This window comes from Balaenoptera musculus, chromosome 19 (genome assembly GCF_009873245.2).
Source record: "Balaenoptera musculus isolate JJ_BM4_2016_0621 chromosome 19, mBalMus1.pri.v3, whole genome shotgun sequence".
Taxonomy (NCBI): Eukaryota; Metazoa; Chordata; class Mammalia; order Artiodactyla; family Balaenopteridae; genus Balaenoptera; species Balaenoptera musculus.
In genome coordinates, this window is record NC_045803.1 from 41,177,882 (window position 1) to 41,196,517 (window position 18,636).

The 18,636-nt window shown below is 52.0% G+C and overlaps 1 protein-coding gene across 1 annotated transcript; it reads left to right on the plus strand.

Moving 5' to 3' along the window:
- Positions 1-7,973: 7,973 nt before the first annotated feature.
- On the plus strand, positions 7,974-17,651 carry CES4A (carboxylesterase 4A). Its single transcript, XM_036832329.1, is given in 7 exon segments — positions 7,974-8,031; positions 11,423-11,473; positions 11,476-11,623; positions 14,914-15,055; positions 15,137-15,262; positions 15,588-15,755; positions 17,559-17,651. Coding segments are annotated over 7 exon segments (786 nt in total).
- Positions 17,652-18,636: the final 985 nt, after the last annotated feature.

Genomic DNA, 18,636 nt, shown 5'->3' on the forward strand with positions numbered 1-18,636 from the left:
TTGAAGTTTATTTTGGGGGGTCTGCAGACTAGTGGGTTTGGCCACACTGGGCTCCGTGACAAGCTCATGGCTGCAGGGCTGTGAACACTTGCCTACTCCTGGCTGGGAGCTGGGTGGGAAGGTGCGGGTGGGGGAGCATGGGCGGCGATCAGGCTGTGCTGAGAGGGTCTTGCTGTCCCTGCAGGGCTGGGGTTTCCTGGATAAGATGGGTCAGATGAGCCTGGAGGACATGCTGGCCATCCTGAGGCCCTCCTCGACAAAAGGCAGGAAGGGGTAGTCCAGTGGGGTCGAACCCAGCGTAGTCTCTACTCCTCCCCTCCAACACCCACAGCTACCTACCTACCACCAAGCCCTGTGGGCCAAATACTGAATTTTAGTTCTATCCATGAATCCCCTTGGACATGAGTCAACGTGGTTCTCAAAGGAAGATCATCACCATCATCATCATCACCATCATTTTCATCATAGACTGCCCCTTAATGAGCACATACTCTCTGCCAGGAACTGTGTTGTGCTGAGCACTGGGACAGGCATTCATCTCCTTCGATCCTCATTACAACCCTGTGAAGTAGGGACTTTCATTATCCTTATTTTACAGATGAGGAAACTGAGGCTCCAGGTCTCATGATGGGTAAAGGGCAGAGGCAGAGCTTAAGCCAGTTGTCTGATCCCAGAGCTTCAGCTATTAAGATTGCACTGTCAGATGTGAAACCAGGTGGACCTGGGGTCAAATCCCAACCCTAGCTACTTGTCCACAGTTATCCTAACCCCTCTGAGCCCATTTCTTCACCTGTAAATGGGGATGATACATCCCACCCGTGTGAGCTGTTTAAGGATATTGGATGCTGCATTTGAAGAGTCTACCAAGGAGCTGGTATCCAGGAGGTGCTCAATCTATGTGCATTTCCCTTCTTTGAGATCCCCCAGAGCCCTCCTCATTCACACAACCTCATCACTGCTCTCTGGAGCTGTGGGGAGTGCCCATGATTTGTTCTCTCACTAACTTCCTGGTTAACTTCAACTGAGCACCTGCTCCAGGCCAGAATGCTGTGCTTCACATAAGCTGCCAAACAACCTTCCAGGGAGGAACTACCTTTCAGAGAGGCTCAGCAACCTGTCTGAGGTCACACAGCCAAGCAGTGATTGCAGAGCTAGCATTTTACTCCAGATCTGACCTTATCCCTCCCAGACACCATCTAGAACCCCCAAGGGCGGCAAGTGGCTAGCTCCTGGCACATGAGCCCTGGGACATGAGACAGGCCAGGCAGGAGGGTGTGGAGCTTCTTGGGAGGGTCTGCTGTGGCTGTGGGACCTGAGCAGGCCTCTTGCCCCAGGATGTGCCCACTGAGGTGATGCCACCATCATAGATGAATACTACGCAGCAGCTCAGATGGACAAGCCAAATGAGAAGCCTTCCAGGAATTGATAAGCAATGTTGTCATGAATGTTGAATTTTTCCAGAAATCTCCAAGGTAAGCCTATCCCTGTCTACCTGTCCCACCTTTCCCACTTGGGCCCAGGAGTTGAGTTATCACATGTGACATGGTGCCACGCTCCACTGCTACCCCCACTCTCCACTTCCTCTCAGGGATGCAGTGTCACAGCAATGAGAGGCGACTCTGGCATGGCACTCTGCAGAGGAGAAAACCAAGACACAGAGAGGTGCAGTGACTTGCTGAAGGTCACCCAGCAGGACTTATCACCAATTCTCAGGGATTCAATTGACTCAGGAGTGATTTCTTCTGCTTTCAGCCCTTCTCCTGGGAGAAAAGTCTTGCTTCCTCCAAACCTCATGGCTAATCTCTAACACAGTCCTAGAACAGCTCCAGGTTCCTGTCTTTGTGACCTCGGGCAGATACCTAACCCTTCTGTGCCTCAGTTTCCTTGTTTGTACAATGGCAGTAATAATATATAATGAGCTAATCCATAGGTTGTTATGAGGACAAAATAAACAATGACACATAAAGCACATGGAATGGTGCTCAACACTTAGCAAGCACTCAGTAAAGGCTTGCTGTTCATCATTTTGTCATCATCATTATTATTACTGGTATTGGTGTTATGATGAGCCTGTCTTACCAAAGACAGGACCTGATCAGGCTGTGGGTATCTACTTCTCAGCCAGCCATCTCTCCACAGATTCTGGGGTCTCCATCTTTTTCTATGAGTTCCAGCATCGACCCAGTTTTTTTGCGAAGATCAAGCCGGCCTGGGTGCGGGCTGATCATGGGACTGAGAAGAACTTCATCTTCGGGGGTCCTTTCCTCATGGATGAGAGCTCCATGCCGGGTGAGGATGAACGGACACAAGATCCTTAGGCTGCCGGCTCCAGCAGGGTAGGGCAGGACATGCAGGAACAGAGGTCTCAGGTCATCAGAGGGGACCCTTGAGTCTCCTCCAGAACCCACGTGACCTTGATCCAGGTCTGTCCCTGTCATAACCTTTCCAGAAGCCACAGAGGAGGAGCAGCAGCTGAGCCTCACAGTGATGACCCAGTGGACCCACTTCTCCTGGACAGGGTGAGGAAGCAAACAGGCATGCCTGGCTTTGGGCCTAGACTACTCAGATCTGCCTCCCAGGGAGCAATACAGGAGACCTTTGTCTTCATTCATTCCTCCCACCCAGGGATCCCAATGGCAAGGGGCTGCCTCCTTGGCCCCCATTCAACTGTTCAGAGCAATACCTGGAAATCCACCTGGTGCCACGGGTCAGCCAGAAGCTAAGGAAGGCCCGACAGCAGTTCTGGGCAGAGACACTTCCCACCAAGATCTGGTAGTGGCAGCAGAAGCAGAAAGGCAGGAAGGCCCAGGAGGAGCTCTGAGGCAGGTCCTGGGTCTTCTGGGCTGGGGGCCAACCCTAGGGGTGGCCAAGTCCCAACAAGGCAGCCTCCTTCTCCCCCTGCTAAGAGACTTTAACACAAACCAGGCTGATGGGTGGTCATGTCCCTTAAAGCATCAGCCCCTCCATGACTCCTTTGACATGTCACCTACTTCCCATCTAGGGGGCCTTTGCCCAAACTTCTCCCTCTTCCCACTTGCTTCATGGCAAGTTCCAGCTCATACCTCAAGCTCCCCAGAGGACCCTCCTCCTCTAGGAAGTCTTCCCTGCCTTCTCTGGGCCTGGCCCTTTCTGTGTCCATTACAGCATAGCCCACTCTAAGCTAGCATTGTCAGTGTCAGTGTTTCTGTCCTCCTCTGAGAAGCTCTCTGAGTGTGGAAATCAGCCTGACCCCCCTCTGCATCTCCCATACCAGGATCAGTCAGGACTTGGAATCAGAGGATGCTTGGTGAGTGAGTGAAAGACTGAGAAAGTGTCAGAATGGTGACTGCTGGACTTGAACGCAGGCCCTTTAGGCACCACAGCTCTGCTTAGTTCTGCACAGATGATGTCCTCCCTGACCAGAAGAGTGGGTGGACTCTGACGGCAGAGACCTGGAGTCGGAGGAGTCCTGAGGCATCAGGGGATCCAGCCGAGAACAGATCCCAGACCCCAGAGGCCTCTGACTAGGGCTGAGGGAAGTCCCTTTGTCCGTGCTGTCCAGTCTTGGCCCTTGTACAAGGCAGAGCAGAGTCCAGCAGGGCCAGAGCCCTGACCCTTGGACGTGAGATGCAAGTTTCCCAGCGCCAGCACCTCACCCCTTTAAGGCCTGCCTGGGCTCTTTCCTCCCCCTCCAGCTAGGGAGGATCACCTTCTGGGGTTGCTGGGCACAGGTCGCGGAGCACCCACCAGGACACAGGAGAACAGGTTGGGGGAGGCATCTGGACTAGTGCATCAGTCAGGCTGTTGTCACAGAGGGAAGACGAGGTCTACCCACTCAGGCTACAACAGGTCAAAAGCAGCCAGAGGTTTTTGAGTGGGGGGGCACACATTTCTTTTTTTGAGGATCAATGCACCGTTCCCTTGAGAAATCTGGATTTTAGTACATATCACAATGACTTCCCCTGCCCCCGCTGAATCCCATCCTGCCAACTCTGGTCCCACATATACCCTTCCTCAGTCTGACTAAGTTCCTGGCTGCTGATGGTTACATGAAAAACACTTGCAGGTGAGACCAGTTGTGTTTGGGGAAAGTTCATTTGGGGCAGAAAAGAGAGTCATAAACCAGAGGGGTTCTGAGTCGTGCCATTCCTCTGCTCAAAAGCTCCCTGTCGCCCCCGGGGCAAGTTCAAGTTCTTTACATGGCATTGAAGGCCTCCTATTCTTCTCCCCTTCTTTCCACCAGGAAACTTGCCCCCACAAGCTGGTAAGAGAGCCTGAGAGGTTAAACAGGCCCCAATCACAGTGTGTTACTGGGGACGCAAAGGGCTGTAGGCGCGAGGAGGCATAGACCGGCCCTGACTTGGGACAGGGGAGGGGGGACATCTAAACTGAGACCTGAAGGACAAGCAGAAGTTGCACAGGCCAGAGGAGTAGTCTCGAGGGGTGGGGACAAAGAGGAAGGGTGTTTCTGGTAGAGGGAACAGCAGGAACAAAGTCCTGGAGGTTGAGATGTGCTGAGAAAACACAGTTCTGTACATCTGGAGAGGCCAGCAAAGACCGGACTGTGAGGGCCCTTGTGGGCTGGGCTGGTAACCCGGGGATGACGTGAACAGGTTGGAGGTGGTGGGTGAGAGTGGGGACAGCGAGAGCAGGGAGGGGGCCAGTGCGGGCTTGCGGGTAGGTGGAAGGCACTGGTGGGCTCTAGATTTAGAAGCGACAGGCAGACCTGGTATCCAAGGGGACACAAAGGTGGGAGAAGGAAGACTTCCCGGGGCTGCCTGGAGGCGAGCAGGACTGGGCTGGGAATCAAGGGCTCGGTTTTGACCATGCTGGATGTACAAACAGGCCTCTTCCTGCGGGCTTGAGGGTGCAACACACCTGGCAGCCACGGGGAGGCAGGGGTTGTTGGGCGGGGGACGTCACCAGCTTCGGTGTCACCATTGCCAAAGGGCTCTGAGGGGGTGGGCAAGCCTGCCGGTGAGGTCTCAGACCCTGTCTCACTGCCAACTTTCCCTGCCTCTCCTCCTCCTCCCCCCAGCTTCTAGGATTTTCTCCTCACAGGGAGGGAGGGGAATGGCCTGGCACGGCCCCAGTGGCTTGGGGGAGTGCTCAGACAAGGGGTGCTCCTGGGATTCCAGTCTTCTTGCCTCTCTATTCTCCCTTCCCTGGGCCACTACTCACGGAACTCCCCTCCCCTGCTAGCCAGGGCATCCTCCATCCACCGATGGCCCTGCCCCAGGACCCAGCAGCCACAGAGCTGAGGGGAGCAAGCCAGGGGCACCCACAAACTCAGACGGAACAGGCCCTGCAGGGCAGGGACTGGTAGACCCAGGGAGCCTCTCCGTGGCAGGGTGACAGGAAGGGTCCTGTGAACAGTGTGAGTGTGTGAGCACCAGGGGGTACTGCAGGATCAGATGTGCACACCTGGACCCAGCCACCAGGCAAGGGACTGGTAGATGCTCCCAGTAGACACAGACAAGCATGTACATACCCAGCGCCAGACGTAGATACTCACACACATGAGCAATCACTCACACACACACACACACACACACACACACACACACACACACACGCCCTCACTAATAGGGTTCCAATCCAGTTCAGCAATTTCCTAGATGTGTATGTTTGAGCAAGTTATTTAGTTTCTTTGTTCCTTAGTTTTCCCATCTGAAAAATGGGGGCAATGATAATGTTCCCCCTTTATGGATCTGCTGTGAGGATTGAACGGTAATCAGCTGTCAGCATCCAGGCCATCCTTCTCCCTAGTCACCAGGCCCCATTAACCCCCAGCACCATCTGAGGCCCCAAAGAAGTGAACTCCGAGCCAGGTCGTAGCTCGCCTTGGATGAGGTAGGCTCCTGTGCTTGCAGCCACTGGTGGACCCAGAACCATGTTCTCTGCCTTCACCCCTGACCCACCTGTGGAGCCAGCTCCAAGCACAGGCTCCACCCTGTGGTCTGGCCTCTAAGGACACCCCACCCCACTTGTCACACATGTCTGTGTGTGTGTAAAGCCCAATCGTGAACCAGATGGAGCCTCAGTCTCCGCATAAAAACAGAGGATGCCAGGTGACTCAGGAGAAGAGTCACCTGGTAGTACATATCAGAATCTCAAGTTCTTACCCCTAAGATAGTGTTGTCCCAGGGCCACCTGGCTGACCCAGCTACCTGTTCAACATTCCCTGTGCCCCATGTGAGCATTGGATGGGACCCACATGAGTCCTAGGCGCTCCACTGAGGAGCCTGGCCTGGCACGACTGCCACCCGTATGGACCAGATGAAAGGTTGTTTCTTCCCCAGGGAGAGGTGGCAGGAGTGGAGCCAGTTGTTGGCAGGACCAGTCCTTAAGGCCCACACAGAGCTGGCCAAGTTGCTCCACAGCTGGGCTGGGGAGTCTACGTGTGACTGGTCCCCAGGCCTGGCAGGTGGGCTCACAGTCTTGTCTGCCTTCTCCACCACCCACTTCCCTTGTCCTCCACCCCCAGCTTGGCCTTTGTTTTGAGTGACATGCTTAGTGCATACAGATAAACCAACCTTGTCTGGGCAGCAGAAAAAAGTGGCTCTGTCACCTTCCTCAGACTAGGCTCCATACTCCTATTGATGTGGCTACACATAGCCCACAGGGGAGGCCAGCAGAGTGAAGAAAGAGAAACGTGGTCCAGGTCAGATGAAACTGCTGGTAACCCCTACTTCCCTGCTCCTGCCGTCCCTGTCCTCCCATACCTGACTCTTTAAACTCCACAATGATGGTGAACTCTCCACTAATGTTGGTTAAAGAAAATATAGAAAATACAGAAAAGCTGAAGGAAAAAGAAGAAAAAAAAATCAAGGTCACTGATGACTGCAACTCAGAGCCAACCACAGACACCATTTTGGCCTCAATCCTTCCTGACTGTTACTTTAGACATCTTTGGAGTATTTTGGTGTGCACTTTCCATGGTTAATATGGTCATATTCAATATACAATTTCAAATTCTGCCTTTTTCAAGTTATTAAACCACATCTGCCTTTTCCCAAATACTGATGAAGACAGCTGACACAACGGGTTTTCCCTATTTCAAGTGCTTTACCTACATTAACGCATTTAACCCTCACTACAATCCCTTGAGATAAGTACTATTATAATGCAGAGTTTACAGATGGAGAAACTGAAGTCCAGAGAAGTTAAGAGTCATGCAGCTTGTAAGTGGCAGTGCTGGGATTCAAACCCAGTATTGTGGCTCAGAACTAAGCCATCCGCTGCTCTAGAGTCTTGTGGAACATGGTAATACTGACCATGTAGCATATATTATATTCTGTAGATGTAACATCCTTCTTCACCCATCCCCTTCGGTCATGTTGGGGTGAGGCTGTTGTCAACAAGGCTATAGGACACATGATGATGTAAACAATTTTTTGTGTATTTTGGACGGTCTCCCAGACCAAATTTCTTGGTCAAAGGATGGGGCAATTTTAAGCCTCTTGCTCCATATTGTTCAATGACCTTAGGAAAGGCTGCATTATTCATACGCCTTCCATCAGAGGATGAAGGCTCCTACTTTGCCAACAGGGAGGGTGTAACAGACAGGGACACTGATGTGTCAACCAAGACTCCAGGATGCAGTGGATATAAAGGTCCCCAAGCCATATCAGCACATGAGAATTTTGTAGAAAATGGTCTAAGAACCATTTCCACAATTCCTGGACCCCTCAGCCATTCAAGGCTTGAAAAAGAGAGTGTGAAGCGGGAAGAGTTAGGTGAGAGATTTTCTTTGGAGAGAGCTGGTGCCCCACTGTGAACAGTCTTACCTTTGAATGAAGATGAAACGACCCTCTGCACCTGTTCCTGCAGCTCCAGACTTCAAATGGGCCTTCCCCTTTCCCTGACTAACTCCTCGTCCTTCACCACGAAGACTGGATCTTCTCCAGAGAGGCTTTCTTCCCTGATCACCATCACCCAGTTCTGGACTCCCACATCATGATTGCTTGTGGCAGGTGCCAGCCAGCTGGAGCATGAGTCGGATTCTGTGCCTGAGCCTTACCCTCTGCCTGATGGTACAGACAGCCCTGGGTAAGCCCCCACCCCTTCCTGAGGGCGTTGGGCAAGAGGGATATGAGGGACACAGGGACAGGCCAACAGCTCAACCTCTCCTGGGGGTAGCAGGGCAGGGACATTTAGAGGTCTGGGCGGATAGGTGGTAGAGAGCTGGGAGTGTGGACATTTATATTTACATTTTTATAAAATGTATCTTATAATTTACATAATTTTATATGTTTATAATTTATGATTTTATATTTATATTCTTTATAAAATTAATATTATATAAAATTCGTATTATATTAGTATATATATATTAGTGTATGTGTATGTGTGTGTGTGGTGTGTAAAACCATCATGTAACCACCAACCAGATCAAGATCTAGAACATTTCCAGCACCCGACATGCCCCTTCCCAGTCAATACCCTCAAAGTAACCACTGTTCTGACCTCTATCGTAAATAAGTTTTGCCCATATTAATGCATTAAAAAAACCTTTTTTTTTGGCCACGTCACACGGCATGCATGATCTTAGTTCCCCGACCAGGGATCGAACCTGTGCCCCCTGCAGTGGAAGCGGAGTTTTAACTGCTGGACCACCAGGGAAGTCCCCGCATTAAAAATTTTTTTAACTTGAGGGAAACTTCGCTAAAACCGCTTTTAGCATTTTGGCACATTTTCTCTTAGTTTTTTTATTGCATATTTGTATATGGCTGTGATATTAGCATGTATACAATTTTATACTCTGCTTTTTTTCACTTAAAATCATACCATAAACAGTTTATAACTTAAGTTTATAGTTATATTTACGTTGCCTGGTCCCCAGATACAAATAATGCTTCCCGTACTCACGATAGCATATATGACTATGGTTCATAAAAGTCTTTCTTTTAATGCGTTTCTGACTATTTTCATAAGGGTGGGACCCCTTATGAAAATAGTCAGACACTATGTGAACATTTTATGGCTCTTATACATTTTGCCAAATTATTTTCTTGAGGTGGTGTATCAATTTATCCTCCACTAACAGTATATGTGAATGTCCTTTTCATTGTATCTTTGCCACAACTGGGTGCCATCATTTGTAATTTATTAGGTGGAAATTGTGACTCCTGGTTTTAATTAACATTTTATGACTACTAAAAATGTGGAATATTGTTTTCATAAGTGCTTACATATTGCCTCTGGGTAGCAGAGCTGGGATGGAGACCACTCCACCTCAGCTCCTGTTCAGGGGTGTAGAGCACTCTGTCACATGCTTAGGTGCCCCCAGTGGGTGGGGTGAGGGCAGTAAAACACTACTGTTTAGAGCAGAACTCTGATGTGAGACACTCTGTGTCACTTTGGGCAAGTTATATAACCCTTTGAACTTCCATTTCCACATTTGTGTAGTGGGAAAATAGTAACAGTTACCTTCTAAATTTTTTAGGAGGATGAGGTAAAATAGCATATAAGTGTTTGGCACAGTGCCAAGCTATAATAAAGGCTCAGTCAATCACAGTCGTTGGTTATTCAATAAGTGGACCCAGAATTCAGGGCAAATCTGGGTAATATGATAGACCTTGGCCTCCTGGCTCTGTCCTATGAGACCTCAGGCTGGTCACTGATCATCTCTGGGCCTCCAAGCCTCACCCCACTCCTCCCAGGGCAAATGAGAAGCCTATGTGAGAGGACCATGTGAAAGGGCTTCGTAAATTGCAAAGGGCTACATACACAGAGGAGATTTGAGATGGCCCCTTGCTGCCACTGACCTGCCTCCATGCCTGAAGGGCCACCATTACAGCCAATTCTTTGTGCCTGGATATTGCTTATGTAAGACCAGGAGAGACCTGGGGATGTGAGCAGAGAGGTATTTTTGGCCACCTGCAGCTGGGGTGTGAGGGTGTGTTCTTACCACACCAATACCAAATGCTATTCCAAAAAGCAGTTGCATCAAAGTCTCCTAGAGAGGGTTGTAAATCTAATTTCCTGATGCAACCTGAGATTCTCTTTCAGAGGGTGTAAGGGGGACCTAAGAATCTGAATTTCCCAGTGATTCCCCCAGATGATTCTCATGCACAATCAAGTTCAATAATATTTAGATCAGATTTGCCTTCTGTCACTTTGCAGAGTGAGCCTCCAGGGGACCAGGGCACAGAAAAATTCAGGTTTGGTTGGGTTTTTTTTGCCATGTGGCTTGTGGGATCTTAGTTCCCCGACCAGGGATTGAACCCGGGCCCTCGGCAGTGAGAGTGCAGAGTCCTAACCACTGGACCACCAGTGAATTCCCAAAAAATTCAGTTTTGATAAACGGGGAGGAGGAGAAAGAAAGGACAGGGGTGCTTCAGGAAGCGGCAACAAATGTGAGGTCTCAGCGACCCTCAGCAACAGGAGCGAGGCAGGGTGAGGGCGTAGAAGAAGAGGTGTCCATTGGCAGAGTCTAAATTCAACTTGGTGTAGTTTGTATCCATTGCAAGAGCTAGCTATGGTGTAGGTATGCTTGTAGTGTACAGATGTGAATGTATGCTGCATATGGATACATTGTAACCTATATATAACTATACTTATATGCATGTGGGCACACATTTTTTAAAGATTAACTAATTAATTAATTTTTAACTTTATTTTTGGCTGTGTTGGGTCTTCGTTGCTGTGCGTGGGCTTTCTCTAGTTGCAGTGAGTGGGGGCTACCCTTTGTTGAGGTGCACAGGCTTCTCATTGTCGTGGCTTCTCTTGTTGCGGAGCACGGGCTCTAGGCGCTCGGGCTTCAGTAGTTGTGGCACATGGGCTCAGTAGTTGTGGCTTGTGGGCTCTAGAGCGCAGGCTCAGTAGTTGTGGCGCGCGGGCTTAGTTGCTCCACGGCATGTGGGATCTTCCCGGGCCAGGGCTCGAACCCATGTCTCTTGCATTGGCAGACGGATTCTTAACCACTGCGCCACCAGGGAAGCCCTGGGCACACGTTTAACTCTTGTGTTTCCCCATGTTTTTTTTTGTAAATGATCTGTGCTCATATATACCCATGTGTGTATAAATTTGCATGTACATGTAAGTATTAATGCGAGTGTGGATATATGTGTGAGAATGCATATATGTGTGTGATTTCTTCCCAAAAAAATGCCAGGCAGATGTTAGCAACAAGAAAGATATATAGTCATACCAATATCAGACAAACAGAAATCAAAATAAATGACACATTTATTGACATTAAATGATACATTAAATGACCAACAGAAAAGTATTCATATAACAGACATGAACTTTTACGCATCTACCAACATAGCTTTGAAATCTTAAATCAAATAATGATAGAGAAAAATACTAAGAGGAACACAGAAAAAGTAGACAAATACACAATTGTGAAAAGCTTCAAGCTGGTGCTGGTGCCTGTGGCAGATGGGCCAAGGTGTTTTCAGTGTCCAGGGTGACCCTTCTTCTCTCTTCCTAGGTGCCTTGCACACCAAGGAGCCTCTAGTGGTTACCAAATATGGGACCCTCCAAGAAAGCAGATACACGCGGGGAAGACACCCATCAATGCCTTCCTAGGAGTTCCCTTCTACAGACCTCCTGTGGGTGCCTGCAGGTTCACTGCCCCAGAACCCCCAGAGCCCTGGGAAGGAATCAGAGATGCTACCACATATGCCCCAGTGTAAGAGCCAGAGGACTGTCAGCTGGGAGGTGGGCAGACCCCGAGGAAGGCGGTGAACCTATGCCTGCCTCTGGGCCGGGGTTTGAACAACTCACTGAAAAGAGTGCTCTGTGTGGCCACAGGCAGTCCTGGCGACCATTCTGGGCCTCAGTTTCCAAACCTATATAATGAAGTGGCTGGTCCAGATGGTGTTTAAGGCACTGATAATGCTGTTCTTGATTCTCTCATGGGAGAGCTCCAGGCAAGGAGGAGGTGCATACTGACTGTGCCCCCAGGACCTGCTGGGGAGCTGAGTTTCCCTAAATGTGTGTGAGGAGCAGTACACACACACACACACACACACACACAGAATGAACCCTGAGCTCTTCCCTCTTCCTTGGTGTTTGAACCTACGAACAAGCCCACGTGGCACTACCAGCCCTTCCCTGCAGAAGGAGGCCAAAATGGGGAGGGCATGGGCTCAGTTTCAGTTTTGATGTCCCAGGGTCTCAGTGCAACCTCTAGCTGGGCTCAAGCCCAGAATCACATGAGCATGTTGGGACAATGGCTGCCCTTTGACGCACTGGGCTTGGCAGTTTACCAAGAACAAGTGTATTTACTGTTTACATAGACCATTGAGTAACCCACTGTCCAGAACATTCTGTGGTGAACATTAACAATGTTCAGCATCAGTTGGATAAAGTATTGGCTTTAGAAAAATGTCTACTGTGAGAACCTGGGTGTCAGGTGATATAAAAAACTACAACTACCACACTGGGTGTCTAGTTGTTAAAAACACAATGTCCACTGTTAGAACAAGATTGACTGTTACTAGAACACTGGCATGTTGGTTGTTAAAACACTGGCCATCACTAAGAGAAGCCAAGGCATTCTGAACATTGTGTGACTGTTATTTGGAACTCCATGGATCAGGGGACAGAACATGGAATAACCATTGTTAGGACCCCGAGGATCACGGGTTTAGAGATTGGGGTGTCCCTTGCATAGAAATCTGGGTGTCAGTTGTTGGAACATTGGCCATGAGCTGTCAGACATTGGCTGCTTGGAACACAGAGTGTTAGGTGTAAGAATTTGTGGATGGCTTAGAACAGACTGTGGGGTGGCAATTAAGGGGGGAACAGGGAGAGAGGAAGCTGTTACAGGGATGGTGGCTTTGACCAGAGTAGTTACAGTGGAGGTGGTGGGAGTGGTCAGGCTCCAGATTTATTTTGAAGGTAAAATTGACAGGATTTGCTAGAGAATTGGATGTGAGCCACGAGGGAAGAAGAATAATCAAGGATAATAACTAGTTTCAGGGCAGAGCAGCAAGGGGAATAGAGGTACAATTTACTGAAATGGAGAAGACTAGGGCAAGAGCAGGTTTGGGCAAAACAAGAGTTCATTTGGGGGCATGTTAAGTTTGACATGTCTAATAGATATCCATGTAGAGATGTGGGGTAGGTAGTCTGGATAAATGGAGCTGGAAGGAGACTGGTCATCAGCAGGTTAACAGTGTGAAGCCCTAGGCCTGAAGGACAGCAGCTCGGGAAAGAATAATCAGCATGAAAAGAGAAATGAGGGTTGAGGCCTGGGGCACTCTCCCGCTTAGGCCAGGAAGAAGAGGAGGAGTCACCAGTGAGGTGGCAGAAAAATCAGGAGAGTGGGATTACAGAAGCCTAGGGAAGGAAAGCTGTTCAAGAAGGAGAGTGTGGGCAACCACATAGAGGGGCTACCAGGGCAAGTAAGATGATGAGAGAGATGTAGCAAGATGGAAGTCACTGGTGACCTTGACGAAAATGGCTTTGGTGGCGGGTTGGGGACAGATGCCTCAAATGCTTATAACCCCTGTTCTAGGCTGTAAGAGGCCTCGCTTTCCTGCTGGGATGCTGCATGTGATTTAATGGACAGCATCCTAACAACAACATTAGCTGCTGCCGAGAAGTCAAGCAAGGAAGGCCAAAGACAATCTGTAGAGACAGAGACAAGCTGCCTGCTGGTGACCTTGGAGAGGCTGGTGGGGGTGGAGGGAAAGACAACTTGTTGAAACATTTGGCCTTGAGGGGAAGAGAGAGATAGCATAGTTGCTGGGGAAGGTGGCTGGTAGAGGATAGGTTTGGACCAAGGTATGTTGAAGTGCTGTTGGGAAGGACTGAAAGGGAGCAGGTGATGCCCTAGTTAGGGAGGTGGGAATGAATTACACCTACGTACACACACACATACACACACTGAAGACAGGCTGGGACAAGAGAAAAGAACAGAGGAATAGGTAGACAGGGATTCCTGCATTCAGTCAAATGGGCCCAGCCCCAGCTGTTATAAGAATAGCCACCCTCAGGGCTGGGCCAGCAGGGAGAAAAGGCAAGGTGGACCAATAGCCCAAGCTCCATGAGTATACCAGACGTCCACACAGTGCAAGGCACAGGGCCAAGTGCCAGGAATCAGATGAATACACCTACATCCCTGCCCTTTGGCAGTAAAAACAACCAATCAAAATAACTCCAACCCAGTATTGTAGTCAATGGTGGATAGAGTTTTGGGAAGCACAGAGGGGAAAGTGCCCAGCAGAGGGGGCACCACTTAAGCTGGACCTTAAATGTGAGTAGGAGTTTGCTGGGCAGAGGAGAAGGCATTTGTTAGACAGAACAGAAGTACAGGGGCTTGCAGGTGAGAGGCAAGGGGTCATGTGTATTTGGAACAAAGAATGGCTGAGAAGGAGATGACTAGATGGAAAGGAGGGCCTAGGTCAGTGTGGGTGAATGAGGGCAGGAGGAGCCAGGGAAGGTAATAAGGAGGGGAATGACGTGGTCAGATTTGTGTTGTCTGTCAACCTCTCTGGCCGGCGTGTGGAGGATGAGCTGGAGGGGAGATGAGGAGGCAGGGCAGAGTCCTGGCCAGAGTGGTGGTGGCCTTCACAGGGCAGCAGCCCTGAGATGGACAGAGGGGGCCTATTCAAAAGTTGTTTGTGAGGCAGAACAGAGACTGAGCGGAGGACAGGGCATGAAGGAAAGGAGGTGCCCAGGGCACCCAGGTTTATGGCTGGACAGCACCAACACGTCTCCAGCAGGAGCAGGGAACCCCTTCCCAGGCAGACCCATAAGGCAAGGCACAGGCAGGGGGTGCCAACCTGCCTCCCATCCCTGGACCTAACGTTAGTGAAGGCTGCTAGGACACAGATACACACACGCACACACATACACACATATTGCCTGGATTTTGCTTTGGGTTCTGGTCCCTCACTGCAGAACCTGGGTTGAAACCACTCTCCCCACTATTCTCTCAGCGCTGGGCCCCAACTCACATCGTGCCCACAGGTGCCTTCAGGAGTCCTGGGGGCAGATCACCTCCATGTACTTCAACACACACAAAAACTACAAGTGGCTGCATTTCAGTGAGGACTGTCTGCACCTGAATGTGTGCGCGCCAGCAGGAGCGCTCGGGGACCCTCTGCTGCCTGTGAGTACTCAGCCTTCAACCACGCACCATCCCACTCAAGCTCCCCACTGTCCCGCTCAGGCCTCAGCCCTTCTCGCCCAGGCGATGGTCTGGTTCCCAGGACACGCCTTCCTCGTGGGCTCCGCTTCCACGTGTGATGGCTCCAAATTGGCGGCCCGGGAGAAAGCGGTGCTAGTGCTTCTGCGCCACAGCCTCGGTGTCCTCGGTGTCCTTCCTTAGGTGGGCGGGGCCGGGAACCCGAGCCGGGGACCAGGGGTGGGGCCTCCTCTGGACTTGGGCTCAGGGAGGGGGGAGGAGAGGATTGGGCGGAAGGAAAGGGGCACGGCCTATGGGGCGGATCCGCGTGAGGGGCGTGACAGGGGCATGGTCTAATGCTTGTTGGAGCGGACAGGTGCTTGCTACCGCCTCGATGGGGCGGCGCCCAGTTATAAGGAAGGAGATGCGGTGGTAAGACCCAGTCTCTGAGGGACACAGGGGGCGAGGCGGGAGCCCCCAGCACCCAAGCGTCGGGGCTCCGGACCCTGATCGTGAGCCCCGCGCGCTCAGCACAGGCGATAGCCAGGCCCGCGGGAATTGGGCGCTGCTGGACCAGGTTGCAGCTCTGCGCTGGGTGCCGAAGAACATCGCAGCCTTCGGCGGAGACCCAGGCTGGGTGACCTTGTTTGGCCAGTCATCAGGGGCCATGTGCATCTCGGGACTGGTGAGTGCAGTACCCAGATAGACCAAAACAGGGACGCAGGCCCGCATGGCCTACGGGTTCTGCACAGATACGTGTGAAGATTTGCATGTGCAAGAACATTCCGGTCCACAGACCTGCCCTCACCCCTGCCATGGGTACCGCCCCGCACAGCCAAGGATGTCCATTACATTCAGGGAGCACTGATGAGAAAACCAAGCCAGCCCAGGAAGGGCAATGCTAACGCTATGGATGTGGTGGGCCAGAAAGATCACCCAGCACCACCTGCCCCTCCACGTTCCCCCAGAGCTCTATGCCTGAAACAGAGCCCCCCATCGGCCCTCTGGGCAGGGTTGGGGCCACCCACCAGGCCTGGGAGTCAGGCCTGGGTTAGAGACTGGGCTTTGCCCCTGACTCCTGGGGTACTGCTGACCTGGAGTGTTCCTGTAGTGTGGGTGTAAGGTCAGGTGCCCTGTGAGGGACATGTGGCTGGGCAGTGAGCAGGGACCACATCACACAAGGCCTTGTGGGCCACAATAATAATGCTCGAACCCTGGAGCACATTCCATGTGCCAGTCACTCTTCTAAGCACCTTAGGTGTATTCATTTGTTTAATTACCTCAACAATCCAAAAAGAAGAGTACTCCCTTTCTGCCCTCTGCAAAAAGAGAAGTCTTCTCCACTCTATAGATGAAGAAGGTGAGGCCCAGAGAAGTTAAGCAACTTTATTGAAAATGCACTGGAGAGCAGGGAAAGATTTGTTTTTCAAAGGTCAAGTCTTGTATTTATTTATTTATTTTTGGCTGCGTTGGGTCTTCGTTGCTGCGTGCGGGGGCTACTCTTCGTTTCAGTGCGCGGGCTTCTCGTTGCGGTGTCTTCTCTTTCTGCGGAGCACGGGTTCTAGGCGCGCGGGCTTCAGTAGCTGTGGCACGCGGGCTCTAGAGCGCAGGCTCAGTAGTTGTAGCGCACGGGCTTAGTTGCTCCGCGGCATGTGGGATCTTCTCGGACCAGGGCTCGAACCTGTGTCCCCTGCATTGGCAGGCGGATTCTTAACCACTGCATCACCAGGGAAGTCCCAAGCAGGGAAAGATTTTAAGCAGGGGAGTGACACAATCAGATGTGCATTTAGAGTTGGCTCAGTCTGCTGGAACTGGGTTAAAAAGAAGCACAAGCAGAGGCTTGGAGACCAGCTTGGGGTGGGGGGGTGACATATCTAATGGGGGCTGTTTCTGAAATAGAGGTGTAGAGGATGGCTGCAGAGTGGTGCAGGAGGCCAAGTGGACAGGACAGGGGCAGCTGCAGCATACAGATGACCAGAGGATAGAGGGAAGGCCCCTGGGGCTAGGTGGATGCTATGGGTAAGGGACAACACCCAGATAGGGAGTGGCTGGAGCAAGTTTTGGACACATGAAGTATGAGGTGCCCAAGGGACAGGATGGGGGTCCCAGATATGGTTGTTCCCTCCAATTTGGGCAGCAGAGAAAGGCTAAGAGCTATCAGTGCAGATAATTGGGGCCCTGGGAACCATACGATCCCCCTCTCCCACACTGCTAGCCCAGCAGCAGAGGGAGGCCCTTTCTAGTTGTTACACCAGCAGAACCACTATAACAACACTAGATCCCCTCTGGGACCCCTGGGGCCCGTTGCACAGACCAGAACAAGGATGCCCAGAGACAGGACGGCCCTGGCTCTAGGTCTAGGACTCCAGCTCAGAACTCCTGACTCCCTCCCAGCTTCTGCCCTCTCTGGGCCCCTTCAGGCTGCCCAGCCATGGCCAGTGGTCCCCACTTTTGCATCTCATGGGTGCAATTCTCCCCACCCCTGCAGATGACATCACCCCTAGCCTGCGGTCTCTTCCATCAGGCCCTTTCCCAGAGTGGCACCGCAGTGCCACTTCATCACTTCATCACCTGGCTGTGATCCAGCTGGGCTTGACTCACCCCAGTGCCTACAGGGGACATTCTGCCCTGAGGATCCACGCTGGTCCAGACCTGCTTCTGAGGGTCCCTCAGTTCTCCCCTCCTCAGGCTTTCTCACACAGGTCTGGGGAAGGGAGCTTCTCCAAACAGCCACCCAGAAGCTATTCTTCCCCAAATTAGAGGGAGAGCAGCTGAGCGGAAGCCAGGGCTCAGTCAGGCTGCAGCAGCTGCGAGGATCATAAAGGACTTTGGGGAACCCTAGGACCTTCTCTAGGAATTCAAGCCTGCAAGAACTCCAGTAGGCAGCCTGGATGGTGAGCTGGGCCCCTGCCTCCCATAGTCCCTGCCTCATACCCTCCCCATCCGCCCCGGAGGGTACCTCTCTTCCCGTCTGCTCCTCGCGGATGGCACTCCTGGATGAGGGGGTTGGAGAGGGCTATCCGCTGCCCTGTCTCCACCCTGTCTTCATGCCTTCGCTGGGATCCCCCGATGGCCACCCAGAGTCCTTCCTAAATCCCCTGCCAGACCCCACCCCGCAGGGAGCGGTTCTCAGAACTGATTAGATCTTGGTGAAGACCCCAGGGCACTTCTGTGGCTTTTCTCCAAGTTCACCTCGGCTCTCCCGGTCCACTATGAGCACGGAGGCGCACCGCTGCAAAGCTGGCCTAGGAACCGGGCGCGCACACGCGTCTCCTGCGGGCCCCCGCGGCTCAGCTCGCCCCTTCCTCTCCTCCAACACCCCGAGATCCCCACCCACCGAAGCAGCAATTACCGGCCGTGGCGGCTGGGGAAGGGCCAATCAGTGCGGGAGACGCAGCCCCTCGGCTGTGCCCGCGCTGACCGCAGCCCCGCAGCGCCGCCGCCGCCTTCCCTGCCCGGCAGACAGCGCCAGCCGCCTGGGAGCCCCGGGGGACGCGCCGTCCGGCCTCCAGCCAACTGCAGTGATGGATCCAGGCGCCTGGCGTGGGGCCAGAGCCCGGGCGGAC